Here is a 15543-nt window from a genome sequence, read left to right as displayed (position 1 = left end):
ATGAGAACATTTTAAAGAGAAAGATTCAAAGCTTAAATTGCTTCCTTTTTTTTTTTTTTTCTTTTTCTTGGGTTTTTCTTTTTCTTTTTTTTTTCTCCCTTTTTTTTTTTATTTTTTTTTCTTCTCTCCCTCTTTTCCCCCCCGGTTGGGCTGTCGGGGAGTGCATGCGTGTGCGGTCCCAGCGCCTCCACATGTTGTGTTACACAATGTGCTAACAAGATGGAGAAGGCCACTCGGGCCGCGTGATGCCGGGGTGACGTCTGTTGGGCTTTGTGTCCCCCCACCCGGCAGGACCCGGCTGCGAGGGGCTGGGGAGGTGGGCGCTGGCCCCCTGCCCGCCGCCGCCAGCCGGCACCGCGGTTCGCGGGGTCACAGCTGCTCCGGAGCTCCGAAAACATTCCCCGTGATCGCTCCCGGCTCCTTAAGGCAGCAGGAGGATGGTTGTTGTAGGACCTCCGGAGGGGATGGACCAGAGCCGGAGCTGCGCAGGTAGCCCGGCTTTCTGGCCGGGTCTTTAGGGAATGAGGAATTTTGGGGTGCTCCATGCTGGAGGCAGCAGCGGGTTAAAGAGTGATGCCCACGTCGGGGGTGTTAGCAGCAGTTTCTTCCCATCACACGGTGCTGCCCCGCCGGGATGGATTTGGAGCTCCTGCTCCCTCCTGCCCATCTGGGTGCCAGTGCATCACCGCTGGGTGATGGGAGCACCCATTCCATTGCCACAGCAGCATTCCCAAACCTCGCTCCCCTTCAGGCTTCTCTCTCCATCCATCCCCAGCCCGGCACGGCCGCAGGATGCAGCCGCCCCCGCCCGGTATCCCCCGGTATCCCCTCCTCGCCGGGAGCCCTCGTCTGACGCAGGAGGTCAGGCAAGATGATCGTAACAATCCTCCCGGTTCTCCAGCACCCGGGATTCAGATCCATGTACTTATATGGCCTGCAAAACGCGGTGGGAGCACGACCAACGTCTGGAAATCCAGATATGACTAGATCCCTTCATTATTAATTTCTTGTACATGACTTTCTAGACCGTGGGGATTTGTTAAATTTGCAGGAGTGTTTCTCACAGTGCCATGGACTGGCTGCTGCCAGCATATATTGGCTCGGATCTGTCAGATCCTGTTGCCTTATATGACCCTCGGTTAATTCAGCTTTTCTTTGTATCCAGCCCTCAGCGGGGAACTCCTCCAGCAGTCCCAGCGTGGATCCTGCTAAAATGGTTCCCCAGTCCTCCTGCCATAAAACAACTGCCCCCCCCCCAGTGAAAGGGGATGTGGGGGGTGGAATTCAATGCTACCCCCCCCTCCCTGCTGCCCAGGCCCTCGCCAGATGCTTCCTCCATCCCTTCTCCTTTGGTGCCAAGAGAAAACTTGGTGTGCCTGGAAAATGTTATTGGAGGGATTGGACCTTCTCCCCACAAGGGCCGTGGCATCCCAGTGGTGCACCCTGCACTGTGGGGTTAATCATTCGCTGCCTTCGGGGGTGCTCCAGGGCTGGGGGGGACTTTCACCTTCCCAGTGACCTCTTGGAATTTCGACCTTCTTTTATGGATGCCATAAAGGTTATTTTTTAATCTGCAAGCTGACAGCGTTTCCCCTCTCTCAGCTGCGGGGTCTTTGGTCCAGGGGGCACCTGGCCATCACTGCTTTTTGTGCCTCGTCTGGTTTGGGAAGTGGAAAGACTTGCAGGACAGCCTTTGGCCAAGAGAAGGGGACTGTGGTACCCAACAGCTCATCAAAGGAGGGTGGTGTTGGTTGACCCCATGGATGTGGCAGAGCTGAGGGTGCTGTTGGTAGGGATGTGAGGGGCTGTGGGTCACAGGGAATCCCAGGAGCTCAGAGCAACATCCCCAAGTGCTGCCAGAGCAAGATTTCCACGTGGAAAAATACTGTGTGTCCAAGGACGTCCTGCTGACCCTGCAGCTCTCTGTTGCCCACTGACAGAGCTGTGCCACCCCCTCAAACACCAAGCACTGAGTCTGGCAGCCCAGCCCTGCACAGGAGCTTCCTTGTGTGTCCCCAGCATCTCCTGACCCAGCAGAGTCCAGCAAGGGACCCCAACCTCCTGGTGCCCCACACCTCTGCCCCTTGCCAGAGATGATGGCCACATCCAAGAGAGCATTTACATCCCAGATTTCACAATGTGCTCTTTGTCCTTTCCAGCAGATCTGGCAGTGCTGGGATGCTCCAGAAGGATGCATCCCTCCGGCATGTTCCTCCTCCTCCTTGCAGGAGGCACTGAGCCATAACCTTGAAGTCTTCCAAGCACTCTGTTTCTTAAAAGACCTGATCCATAGCTTTTCTTTTTAGCATTTGATTTAACCACACCTTAAAAAAGCCCCAGACCAAAGCAGGAAGAGGCACCCTGAGATGTTGTGGGGAGCAGAAGAGGAGAAAGCAGGCAGCACCCACCTCTAGCCACACTGAGAGGAGCCCAACCCCTGCTGACCCAAAGCCAAAATGCTTCCTGAACTCAGTAAGAGCAGCCCAGCTCCTCCATCACAGGATGCTCCAAGCATCTCCCTGGGTTTGTATGTCACCCACAATCAACCAAAGAGGTTTCACTGTACCAAGCTGGATCCATGCAAATCCGCTTGATGAGCTGGTGTGCGAAGGGTCACAGGTGAGGAGCTGGGGGCTGAAATCCTCTTTCTTTGCCTTTTTAATACCAGCAGCAAGTGGGGGAAGCTTTGCCTGTGTCCATTTGTCCTTCATGACACTGCCTGGTGGAGCTGGGAGCCGGCAGCAGCCATGGGAGGTGGGTTGGGCTGTGCCCCTGGGCAGGCAGAGGCAGGAGCAATGAGAGCATTCTGCTTACTTATCCCATCCCATCCCACCTCTGGGACAGCAAAGAGCTAAATGGCACCATAAAGACCCCAACCCCACATTTCTTTGAGTGAGGAATCCCCATAGAAGCATCCACTGCCATTGGCACCACCAGCCATGCAGCAGGGACATGTTAGGGGCAGACAAAGCATCCCAGCTCCCATCCCAAAACCCCCACTGCTCCCACCACCCCTCTGTTTCTGGTGGCCATGGCTTGGGCACAACACAACCCCTCCTCACCCATCAAAGGCACTGCCTTCAAAGCATCACCTCCTCCTCTCTCTTGCCCCCATTTCCAGCATCTTTGGGTTGAAAAATGGCCGGGGAGGGTTTGGCAGAGGACCCTCGTGCAGATTATTCAACAATTGTTTCCCATTTTGCGCCCTCGCCTGCCTCATCCTCCAGTAACAATGACGAAGAGCGGCGCGGAGCCAGCGCCCGCGGCAGGGGTGTTGAGATCAGGGACAGCACAAAAATATCTCCTCTCTGGAACAAATATTTACCAACCCTTCTGCCTTTTGTTCTTGTGGTTCTCATATATTTTTTTTTTAATTTTTTTTTCCAGACATTCACTGGCAAAATGTCACACTAAGCAGCAACCCAGAAACTTCGGGGTAGCTGCTTGGCTGTTCTGGGCTTTGTTTTTCTCGCGCGCTAATTGCTAATGAATTTCCAGCCATTTAAGCCAATGCAAACCTGTGAGAAAATGGTCTTTTCAGCCCTGACTTTGGAGCTTTATGGTGCTTCTCAAAGCCCAAGTGGTGGATAAGGAAAACGTGCATCATCCCAGAGAATGTGGTGGCAGCAGGGCCAGAGCCAACCTGGACTGCAATGTGGCAGAGCCAGAGCTGGGCTTGTCTGAGCTGCCAGCATCACTCCGGGGTTGCAGCAGGGAGGGCCCCATTCCTGGATGGGGATAAGTTCAACTGGGGTGAGTGCTATGGCACCCCCATCCCTGGCCAGCCCCTCACCAAACTCCATCTCCCTCATCTGCCCCACCACAGGTTTTGCTTGTTTCCCTTCAAAACCGTAATGCCCCTCATGTCCACTTTTATGGCGACCAAACGAGAACATGTGGTTATTTTATGGGTGTTGTGTTTAAGGAAGGGAGGGACAAACCCCTCCTCTTCTGGAACATAAACTTAGATCTTTGGTTAATAATTAACCGTGGCCATAAAACCCCTGATGTGGGAGCAAACAGAGCTCACCCCAGAAGCGCTGCTGGGCTGTCATCTCACACCAGTGCCCTGCTGACCACTGACCACCGTCCCCTCCTGTCCACTCCAGGATGGCTGTGCCACCCTCCACCTATCCCCGTCGCCTCCTGCCCCTCTTCCTGGGGCTTTTCCAGGCTGCCCTGCTCCTCTTCTTTGCCCTCTTCGTCACCTATGATGAACCCTCAACGCAGGCGGAGGATACCAGCTTGGTGGCCGACCAGGTCTACAGCACCTTCCCCTTCTTCCAGGACATCCAGGTGATGCTGGTGGTGGGGCTGGGGCTCCTGCTGACCTTCCTGCCCCACTACGGGTTCAGCTCCCTCACCCACAACTTCCTCCTGCTCAACTTCTCCATGCAGTGGGCACTGGTGCTGCAGGGCCTGCTCCACCACTTCCACCATGGCCAGATCCACCTGGACCTCCACAAGCTCCTCATCTCTGAGTTTGCTGCTGTGACAGTGCTCATCTCCGTGGGGGCCATCCTGGGCAGGGCCAGCCCCTGCCAGCTGCTCGTCATGGCCACCTGTGAAATCCCCATCTACCTGGCCAGTGAGTGGGTCATTGTCACCTGTCTGGGCGTTCTGGATGTGGGCGGCACCATCACGATCCACATCTTCTCCTGCTATTTCGGCCTTGGCGTGTCCAAGGCTCTGTTCAGGGCTACACAGCAGCCACTGCATCCCAAGGAGACTCCAACACCCAGCTCTGACCTCATGTCCCTGGTGGGGACACTCATCCTCTGGGTTTTCTGGCCCAGCTTTGTGGCTGTCCTCTGCCAACCAGGCGATGCCCAGCACCGCGCCATCCTGAACACCCTCCTGGCCATGAGTGCCAGCGCCATAACCACCGTGGTGGCCTCCAGCCTGCTGCAGAGGGACGGCAAGCTCAGCCCCGGCCACCTGCAGAACGGCAGCCTGGCCGGCGGGGTGGCCATCGGCGTGGTGGCTGACATGGCCGTGCCGCCAGTGGCCGCTCTTGCCCTGGGCAGCCTCTCAGCCGTGCTGTGTGTCCTCGGCTTCAGGTTCCTCACCCCGCTCCTGGGGAGGAAGCTCAAGCTCCACGACCAGTGCGGCATCCACAACCTCCACGGCTTGCCCGGCATCCTCGGCGCCGCCGCCAGCGTCGTGGCCGTCCTGGTGGCATCCAAGGACACCTCCGGGTCCCAACCCTCTCAGCTGTCCCCCGTCGGGGGCAATGCTAGCGAGGTGCTGGAGGGACAGTGGCGGGGCGGCGGGGCGGGCGGGCAGGCGCTGTGCCAGGCGGCGGGGCTGGCGGTGGCCATCGGTGCCTCGCTGCTGGCCGGGCTCCTCACCGGGGCCGCCCTCCGGCTGCCCTGCCTGGCCCGGCCGCCCGAGCGCCTCTGCTTCGATGACTCGCTGTATTTTAAGATCCAGCATCAGGCTGAGAGCCCGGGGCCAGACAGCAGCGCTGAGGAAGGGGCCCTGGCTCTGAAGGAGCAGGCTTAGGCAGCGGCGTGCGTGCAGCAGCAGGGAGGACCAGAGAATGCTACCGGCAGGATCAGCAGGCGGGAGATGCTGCCTGTGCTCGCTCCTGCCCTGTGCCTGGTTCGGGCTGTCGAGGATGCTGGCATAGCTGGGTCAGCACCACAGCACTGGTCACCTCTCCATCCTCCCACCCTGCAGCTGCAAACCCCCTCCCGTGACCCAGTGCCTCTGCATTCGTCAGTTCCCGGCAGCAGCCAGAGAAACGACCTGCTCAGGGTGTCTCCCCCAGGATGGTTAATAGTCCCCGGCGAAGCCAGACTGCTGGGCACTGGCTTCAGCTGCTTTGCTCTCAGAGAGCAGCATCACCCTCAGTGTTCAGACCCTCAGCTCCAGATTACCCTGCCCACAACGGGCAGCACCTGGAGGATGCTGCCGGCTCAGGCCACACTCCAGGAAAGGAACTCTCTATGCACTGCCCGGAGCCGAGCGAGCAGCAGCAGGGAGATGGCCCCAAGCAAAGGACTTTACAGGGATCCGATAACCTCAGCTGGGCAATTCACCCTCCAGGAGAGTTTGCGAAGGGAAGCGCCAGCTTTTTTTACCACTGGCGCAGAAATGAGGATGCAGCCCAAGCGCGGCGAGGAGCCTCGGAGAGAGCCAGGATGCAGGAGGCACCCGCAGCCCGCAGCACCCTCATCCCACCCCGAAGCTGGAGCTGGGAAATCTGCGCCAGCATCCCAGGAAGAGCAGTGGCCCCATCCCATCCCACCACGGGCAGCGAGCCGCTTCCACCCTGCGGAGGACAAAGCCTGCGGTCCATGGCTGGCATGCGGCAAGCTGGGAGCGCGGGGCCGCATCCTGCCCGGAGAGCGAGGGCTGTGATTCACATCCCCCCTGCCATGAATCACCGCTGCCCCTGCGCCCCCACGGATCCCGCTGCTGCCGAGACAATGCGGGCGATGCTCGCGGGCTCCCGAGGGGGTCGAGGCCACCGAGCCCCCCCCAGCGCTGCAGGAGTGGGGGGCTGTCGCCGCGGTTGGGGGTCCCCAACCCTGAGCGGGTGGGAGAGGGGCTGGATCCCTTCCACCCGGTGCAGCCCCAGGCGGAGCCAACACCAAGAGGGAGAGAGGCTGGGGAATTCGCCCTCCAATAATCACAAACAGGCTTGGGGGCCCGGGCGTGTTTGGTTAATTGTTAGAATAAAATATTGCCGAGCTCTGACAAAGAAATCCTGCCCCGCAGCCCGGCGCGGCCGAACAATGGGCCCCGGCGCAGGATGCTGCGGGCTGAGCAGTGGGGCCAGAGGCCTTGGGAGCGGGAGGCAGCTCGGCTCCCCCTTCCCCAGAGGAGCCCCAGAAGCCCCCCATCTTCTTGGCAGCTCGGTGTGGATGTGCCCCATGACAGTGTGGAGCCATCGGAGCGGGGACCGGCCCGGCCCTTCAGCAGTGCCCGGCTCCCCCTGTGTGCCGAGAGCCGCCGGGACCGGCACCCGCCCGGGGGTACCATCGATACCGGACCGGCAGCACACGGGCCCCGGGAGAGCTCCCGCTCAGCCCGGCATCCCGGGCCCGGTGGCTGCCCCGTGTCCAGGCCCGCTGCTTCCCATGGCAGCTCCGGCCCGGGCTCAGCGGCACCAGGCGCCGCAGGTCGGGAAGCGGCCGTGGAGAGGAGCCGCACACACGGGCATGAACACACCTGCCATCACACACACTCGTGTGCACAGCTCTGCACACATCACAACAGCCCAGGCGTGTGCCCAGACACACATGTACTCACACTCAGGTACACACACATCTGTGCACACACACCCCAGCACTCACACACACATGCAGGCACAGCCCCGAGGCTGCCAACCTCTTGCTGTTGGAGACAGTGGAGCAGCCGTTTTCCAGCATCTCCCGGCCCTTCCCAGCGAGGATGAGGACGCGGGCTCTCTCCCGCTGAGCAGCCCGCGGCACCCAGTAGGGGAGCGAGCGATGAGGGCGCAGGGAGGGAGCACACCCGGAGCTGGGCCTGGGCACACCCCACCTCCCGGCTGGCATGTCCTGGCACGGGCACCCCGGCACGCCGCGGAACAATCTGGTCTGCAGATGCTCCAAACACCAGCAAGAGGCCCAAGAAATGATGGGGGGGTCGGAGCTTTCCCGCTGCCCAGAGGGGCTTAGGTGCCTGGTGACCCACGGCCAGGGGTGCTGGGACCCACCTGGGTCATGGCACAGCTCCATCAGCCTCAGCCCCGGCCACCCCTCCTCCCTGAGACCCGCTGTTCTGCCTCTGGGTGTGCTGGCCAGAGCTCCCTGCTCCTCCAAACCAGTCACTCTCCAAAGGAAGGAGCAGTCAGATATTTTGCAGAGCCTCCAGCGTTTATCACACTGTAAATCTTGGCTTTCAGCAGCTTCACGGAGCTGCGGAGAGATGGGAGAGAACAAAATGCTGCTCTGCTCCATCAGACAGAGCCTGCGTGTGCCAGGGCTGCCAGGGGCTGTGCCCCCAGCCCCACTGCAAAGGGAGTGAGGACTGAAGCAGAGGGCTTACATGGGCAAGGGTCCCCCAGAACCAAGAGGGGCTGCTGGCACCCCAAGATGGTGATGGCTTGGGACAGATGCATTTTGTTGGAGCAGCAGTGGCGAGAAGGGCTGAAATGTGCCTCTCTGGAACCACAGTAGCCCCTGTACCCCTGCATGGTGCCCCAGTGTGGACCCCAGGCAAAGCTCCCCATGCACAGTTCCTGGGCACGGTCCCCTGATGTGGACCCACAGCACAGCACCAGGGCATTGCCCCCCTGAATGGGTCCCGGGCATGGTACCCCACTCTGATTCCCCATCACTGTCCCCCGGAACAGTGCCCTGCGCGCTGAGTTCTGCCGCTGCCTCTGAGCTTAGCCCCGAGCTGGCTTGGGCTGCAGCCCACTGGTCCTGGCAAGGAGCCCCAGCCCCCATCCTCTCCTCTATCCCTGTCCCCGCGGCCCCTCCACCAACCTCCATCTCCCAGCGGGACCCTGCTGTGATTGCAAAACAAGCGGGAGGGAGGGGAGGAAGCTGAGATTGTGCTGCTCGCACAGTGCTCGGATGCATCTGGCAGAGCGGCGCCGGCGGCACAGGGCACAGGCGGGGCTGTGGGCACGGCCAGGAGCCCCCGGCCCCTGTGTCCCCTCAGCTGCGACACCCGTGTGCAGCCTTCCCGCATCCCCGCGGCCCCAGTGCAGAGGGGCTCGCACAAGGGCACACGGGGACCCCGGGTGAGGCAGGGGCTGGCTGGGCGCTGAGCTGCTGCCAAGTGCCTGGCACAGCACGGGGGGACTGGGGGGAGCAGCTGGAGCCACATCAGAGCCACCCCCCCGGAGCAGCCGGGAGCGTGCGGTGCTGCCCTCGAAGGAAATGCGCTCACTCCCATGTGCTGCACACTTGGGTTCGCCTCCCTGCTATTTTTATTTGACTTTTCAGGGCCTGTTTCCTTTTTCCGGCTGTTTTCGCTGTGATTCCACCATCACTTCGACCTCGTTTTTCCCCCTCCCTCCCTGTTGCTTCTTCCTTCACTCTTTCCTTCCTTTCCACGAACTCATTCCCACTGCTGCACCAGGTTCCCAGCTCAGCAGCAGCTGCCTGTCAGCGAAGGGCAGTAAAGGGAGGTGGTTTTTGCTGTGGTTTATCTGGGAAGGTGCTGACTGGTCACTGGAAGGGGGGACTTTGCTCCAGCCTTGATAAAGAAAAAGGCTGGAAGTCACCCTGTCCCCAGCCACCGTCCTGATCCTGTTGGTGCCTGAGCTGTCAGGTCCTGCTCTGGTCCCCAGCCTCATCCATGGGATATCAAGCATCAGCAGGGCTATTTTGAGATGCTCACGGTTTGTGGAGGGACAGTGGTTGGGATAAGGAGGAATAGGGAAAAATCCTAGGAAATAAACAAGTGCAAAACCCCTGTGGGGGCAGCAGAAAGGGCAATGCTCGCTCCTGAGGAGGAGGATGGAGCTGAGAGGAAGGAGCCCAGGCATTACGGGGCCAGCCAGGGGGGAGTCAGGCTCCAGGAGGTCTCTGGCATTGGGATGTGCTGAGGTGTGGCCCCCTGGATGGCCCCCGGTGCCAGCCTGCCCCGTGCCAGGCAGACGGCATCTTCCAGGGACCCCGCAAGAGCAGCATTCCCGGGCTGCACGCCCTGCTCCGACCCCAGAACCAGAGTCCGATCAAATCACCCGGTCCTGCTGCACCCTGCTACACCCCAGGGACTCCGCTGTGCCCAGGGCAGGGAGGGCTCTCTCCAACCCACCCCTGGTTGTTGTCCAGCTCCTCCCAAACCAATTCCCAGAGGCAGGGGGTGAGCACGGACCCCTGAGCATCCCTTGCCATCCCCTCTCTGAATTCCCCCCGTTCTCAGTTCGAGCCCCCAGAAACCCCCACGGAAAGCCGCCCCCCACCTCCTCCAGGGCACGGGGGGTATCCCACTCACTGGCAGCGCTCATCGCCCCCCTGGCCACAGCCCACAGGGGTCGGCGGCCGAGGCTCAGTGGGGACGAGGGCCGGCGATGCTGGTGCGGCCATGGGAAGACACGGCAGTGTGGGCAGCGCCCGGCTCGATCAGCACACGCAGCCCGCTGCTGCCATCTCGTGTTCTCCACAGCCATCCCCTCTCGGGGCTGGGACAGCATCCACACGGGCTGGGGAAACTGAGGCAGGGGCACACTGCAGGCCCTCCTGGCTCTTGCTCCCGGGGAAATGTCCTTCCAAAATAGCAGCTCCTGGCATCGCCCACACACCAGGGATGCAGACAGAGTGAGCAAAGGCAGGATGCCACTGAGCCCTCCACTGCTGGGGGCTTCTGCCTGGGCTGCCACAGGCCCAGCACCAGGGCCAGACCCTGCACTGTGCCAGCTCCATCCACAGCACAAGAGCCCTTGGATGACCAGATAAAGCACCCAAAGTACTTCTAGGGAAGGAGAGGTTTTATTTCTGGCTTCCCAGAGGCTGTTTGCCACCCAACAGAGCAGTGGAGGCCACAGACAGGGTGCTGGCAGAGCACAGTGACAAGGGGGATATGCCCTCCACTTCACCTCACCCCAAAGCCCCCCATTCACTCCCTGCTGGGGCACCCACTGTGCCAAGCACCTGGGTCCCTCCAGTGCTGCCTGTCACCGAGGCTGAGCCTTGGCTCAAGCCCCCACACCCACCAGGGATTTTTGGATATGGGAACTCCCCAGGCTTCCCCAGGTGCCCACTGATGCACCTTTACATCCTTGTCCACTGTGGGTGCCCGGCTGCTCTGCATGTCCCAGCAGTGCCTCAGGGACACCTGTCCCCATCCACAGCCCTAATAACCTCAGAGCCTTGCAGATGCACTGTGGCCTCCCTTCCAGCAGAGCCGCCAGAGCCATGGCCCCTCTTTCTGCCCCAAAACACACCTATTGTCCTCAAGAGAGCAGCAGGTGCTGCAGGGCCAGGACCAACTAAGAATCCACACCTCACCTTCTATTTTTGGTTCTTTCACTTCTTCTTCCCAGGGTTCTGGTGTTCCAGGTTTCTGCCACAGCCATCCCACTGCAAACCAACCTGCCAGCCCCAGCCACGGGTGATGGATCCAGTCCCTGAGCACCGCTTCGAACAGGAGGATGAATTCAGCTTGAGCATCTGCTGGCAGCAACCCTTCTGCCCTCAAGGCTGAGTTTGTCCCAGGTTCCCAAAGAAGCCACTTGGCAGCCGCGGTGCTGGAGCAGCACATCCCCCCGTGCGGTGCGTGTCCCTACGAGTCCCAGGGCGCTTGGCGAGCTGCGTGCAGGGCGTTGAGCTTCTCCCAGCAGGTCGTCAGCCTCTCCGCCCTCCTGCCGATCTCCCGCAGCTGCTTCCTCCTGCGGCCGGGCGCCCCGCGCCGGGGCTGTGCGGGGCCGCTGTGCGGGGAGCTCTGCGGGCACCCAGGGAGGGAGCAGAAATTCCCCCCCGCATCACAGAGACATTAGTCAGGGGATAAAAGCCACCACACGCAGGCTCTGCATGGCTGAGGTGGCCAAACTGCCTATGGCAATGGCAAGGATATGGTCTCGGGTCCCCAAGAGTCCCCAAAGGTGGCTGCACCCCACAGACACCAGATCAGATCTCCAGAACAGCAGCAGCTCCATCCCACATGAGCAGACCCCAGGCAGGGTTGTCCCAGCCAATGTCCCCAGCAGTGGCAGGGAGGACAGTCCCAGCACTGTGCCAGGACAGAGCTGGGAGCTGGCACTCCACTGCCCTTGTTTTTCCCTGATGGTTGATGAATTCCTGTGCTGCTATAGTGATCCTCCTAGATCCCTGTGATACCCCAGATAGGGTTTCCCCAGCAGGGGAATCCAGACCAGCCCTTAGAGGAGAAATCCCAATTCTTGCCTATGAGCAGTCAGGAGCAAGAGCAGGATAGGGTAAATGCACCCACAGGGTGAGCATCCCACCAGGACAAGGCCCTGTGTTCCCCTCAGCCATGGCAGTGTGGCACATGTGGAAAAACCCACTTGGGTGGGGTAAAACCCCACCAGCCTGGCCCACACTGCCACAACTGACCTTCCCTCCCTTGGTTATTCTGGAGCTCCTGGGGATGGATGTGCAATCAGCATTCCCCAGCTCCCAGAATGAAGCAGGCAGAGCCTACAGACTCCTCACAGAGAGCACAAAACGAGGCAAGGTCTGCCCCCAGCCCTGGGAACTGGGAACCACTGATGTGGCTGGGAAGTAGAGGGCTTCCTACCTTGCTGATTTTCCTGCAGTTCTCCCGGAACACAAAGTTGGTGGTCCTGGCCACCTTCCAGACAGCCAGCTCCTCAGGGCCCTGCAGGGTGCCAGCCCCCACCTCCTGCAGGGACATGCTGATGTTGTAGATGGACAGCAGGATCCTCTGGTCCTACGGAGGAGAAGCACAGGGCCCCGGGCAGGGAGAGAGGCTCCGTGGCTCCCTGGGGGCTCAGCCCACGCCACGGCCCAGCCCCGGCTCCCTCTGTGCTCACCTTGTCTGAACGACAAGCGGGCCCAGCCCTCCCGCTCCTGTACACAGACCCAGTCAGGTTTCTCTGGAGAAATAAAGCAAGAAGATCCAGCACCTCGCACAATCGGTGCCTCCCACTTGGAGCAAGGATCCCCCATTTAAACACAACCCCCTCCTCAACACTGCTGGCAAAGCAGCCATCTCCATATTAAGCTTCCCTCCCCAAATCCCACAGCAGGGCTGAATCCAGCCCAGCAGCACCCCTAGAGCCAGGGCTGGGCCCCCAGGCAGAGCCCTGCCTCGGCTCACCAGGTTCTGGATCTCATGGAAGATGACGGCGCGGTACTGCCGCAGGATTTTGGCGATGCTGCACCTCCTGCCTCTGCTCAGCACGGCCACAAGCAGCAGCAGCAGAACAGCACAGGAGAGCACCCGGGGGAAAATCTGCCAGGGAAGGGCTCAGAGTCAGCTGGGGATTAAGGAATGTTCTGGGCTCTGCCTTCAACCCCCAGTCAGAAGCTCCATTGGACATGTACCTGAACATGCAACGTGTGATGGGGGAGCCTCAGCTGTCTCCTCTCCCAAAGAGCATCCTCCCAGATGAGCCATCCCCCCTTGGAGCAAAGCCCTTGGGAAGCTGCTCCAGCTTCAGCCCTGCAGCGCTGCCCATGGCACACACAGAGCTCTCTCCCATGCCAGCCTGTGGCTTCTTGGCACAGAGCTATGCCAGGGACCTGTGTCAGTCTGTGGGGCTCATCCCTGAGCTCTCTGCCCCAACATGGTTCCACTGGGTCCCCACTTTGTGTCATTTCAAGGCCAGAGAACCTCAAGTGCCAAACCCCAAGGGGAGCAGAGAGGGAGGTGCTGGGCTCCTTGGAGAGGAGCTGAAGGTAGGAGCTGCCTGGTCCCCACCAGCAACACCCACACCTCAGCCCAAACAGGTAACACCCCCAAAAGGATGCTCCCACTCCTCTGCTGCATGGATGGAACTTATAGGACATTTTTCCAGTTTCCCCACAGCTCATGCTCATCCCACGCTCAGAGGCCCTTGCCACAAGCCAGACAGAAACAGCACAAGCCTCTGCTCTCACCAGCGCATCTCAGCTGCTGCTGAGCCTCCTGGCTCCAAACCTTCCCAACAGCCCCACACTGGCCCCTGCAGAGCGGGGAACCCCAAGTGCTGACACCTGAGCTGGCAGAGGGGCACAGGGAGGGGGAGGATGGACCCTCCCAGGCAGGGATGAATCCCACAGCTTTGAAGAAAAGCCAGCACAAGCTCAAGTGACCAGGACTGGGGATATTTGAGCAGCCCAGCAGCAGCAGAGTGAGGATGGGGAGCTCAACATTTGTGCCAGGAAAGGAGCCCAACAGCTCAACAGGTCTCCGCATTGCTAAGCGATGGCAGAGCCCTGGGGCCCCATCCTGGCATTTCTATCATTTCACATTTTCAGGAAAGATCCCCCCAAACACATCCCCCACCCAAACAACCCTCATGCCACAGGTGTCAGGTCTGGGCAGGCAGAAAGCAGCTCAGCTCCTTCCAACTATGCAACCCCTGCACTGCAGCCAAAGCAGGAGCGAGGGGGAAGGGGCCACAGCTCTGCCTGCAGTTTGTGCCTGCTGCTCCACACCTCAGCTCAGGGGTCACTGCCTTCCCCAGCACCTGCACTTGCTCTTCTGCTCCAAGAAGCCAGAAGGAAGAATTTCCCTCACTGATTTCCAAGCCCAGGCACACTCCATCTGTCCTCTGGTGAGAACCTGGGGGGTTTGTTTCTAAAATCTGCACCTGCTCTCTGCTCCCTACTCAGTCCTGAGCTGGACCCAGCTCCAAAAGGGTGAGGAGACCTTTTGCCAACCCTCTAGCAGCTCAGTGAGAGTGATGGAGGCATAACATAAGGCAAAATTCAACACAGCACAGTTCTGGGAACACACGACACAACCATCACCTCAGAGCACAGGCACATGCAAAAAGAAGAGCAAATCCAGGTATAACCAGCAAGAAATCCCACCCAGCTCCTCGCCAGTCCTCATCACCACACACCTTCCAGTAGAGCTGTGCTGAGCTCCATCTGGGAGGTGAGAAGGGCAAGGAAGAGCCTCCTTGTGCTGGTGGCTTTGCTCCCTGCAAACCACTGAGAGATCTCGCCCCAGAGGTGATTGAGCAGAGAGCTCAGGGTATTATCCCCAGGGATATCAAAGGAGAGTACTGCTTCCATGAGGACACCCTGACCAAAGTCTAAGGGTTACCCTCCAGAAGTCTCCTCTGCCAGGAAAGCAAGGCTGTGCAATTTTACCATGAAAATGGGAACGACTTCCCTGAAGTGGTTTATTAAACAATTGAGACCCAGTTTCATGGGAAAGCACACTATTTCCAATATTCCAAGACAGCCAAGCCTGGGCTCAGTGCTCAGCCTGGAAGGAAGTGCAGAGTAGTCCAGGGACCAGCCAGGGCAGGAGGTCAGCAGATGCTGTAGGTGCTTCCCCCCACTATGGAAAGCAGGGAAGCAGCAGTGACAGAGAGGGATGCAGGGAGACTGAGGTGACAAATCCTGCTCCTGACTTCTCCCCCTTCAGGATGGAGGAGAACAAGTTCAGAGGATGATTTAGGGTAATTCCTTCTACCTTCGCCCTCATCCCACAGCAACAAGCTACAGGCAGGTGGCACATCCCTTCCTAGGGGAGAGCTGACAGTGGAGGAGCAGCCTCGGAAAGCGCGAGTGCAGGAGAGGCACAGCTAATCTCATCCTCTCTCTAATCCTCCAGCAAATACGAGGAGATAAGGGGAATCACCATTGTTGATAGAGCAGCTCCTGCTGGCACTCCTGCCAGTCCCAGCCAGCAGGGCAGCAAGGGGCAATTCCTGCCGCCAGCCTGGGAATGCCATCGGGGTCACCAGGTCCTTCCAGCCAGACGGACTCTGTTGCCGACTCCCTCCTACCCAGTGGGACCCTGTCACCACCCAGAGTCGCAAGGCAGGGTCAGACTCTCCGTTCTCTGCCTCAGGACCAGCCACATTCAATCCCCATCCCAGACACAGCAGCCTGATCGCAGCTGGACCAGTTTCCCCGGCCAGACCAGAGCCCCTTCCTCACGGACTCCCAGCTCTGTCCCATCGCGACCCTT

At 59.8% G+C, this 15543-nt stretch overlaps 1 protein-coding gene and 1 pseudogene across 1 annotated transcript; one reads left to right on the top strand and one right to left on the bottom strand.

The window, feature by feature from the left end:
• Window positions 1–4094: 4094 nt before the first annotated feature.
• Window positions 4095–5606, top strand: LOC136368309 (ammonium transporter Rh type A pseudogene; annotated as a pseudogene).
• Window positions 5607–10399: 4793 nt separating this feature from the next.
• On the bottom strand, window positions 10400–15445 carry C16H20orf204 (chromosome 16 C20orf204 homolog). Its single transcript, XM_066330820.1, has 5 exons — window positions 12957–15445; window positions 12730–12864; window positions 12443–12505; window positions 12187–12339; window positions 10400–11370 (listed from the first exon to the last, which is right to left on the bottom strand). Exons 1-5 carry the CDS (start codon window positions 13449–13451, stop codon window positions 11212–11214), a joined length of 1005 nt encoding a protein of 334 aa, XP_066186917.1. The 5' UTR covers window positions 13452–15445; the 3' UTR covers window positions 10400–11211.
• Window positions 15446–15543: the final 98 nt, after the last annotated feature.

Source organism: Sylvia atricapilla, chromosome 16, assembly GCF_009819655.1.
Source record: "Sylvia atricapilla isolate bSylAtr1 chromosome 16, bSylAtr1.pri, whole genome shotgun sequence".
Lineage (NCBI taxonomy): Eukaryota > Metazoa > Chordata > Aves > Passeriformes > Sylviidae > Sylvia > Sylvia atricapilla.
This window is presented reverse-complemented; position numbering and strand designations above follow the sequence as displayed.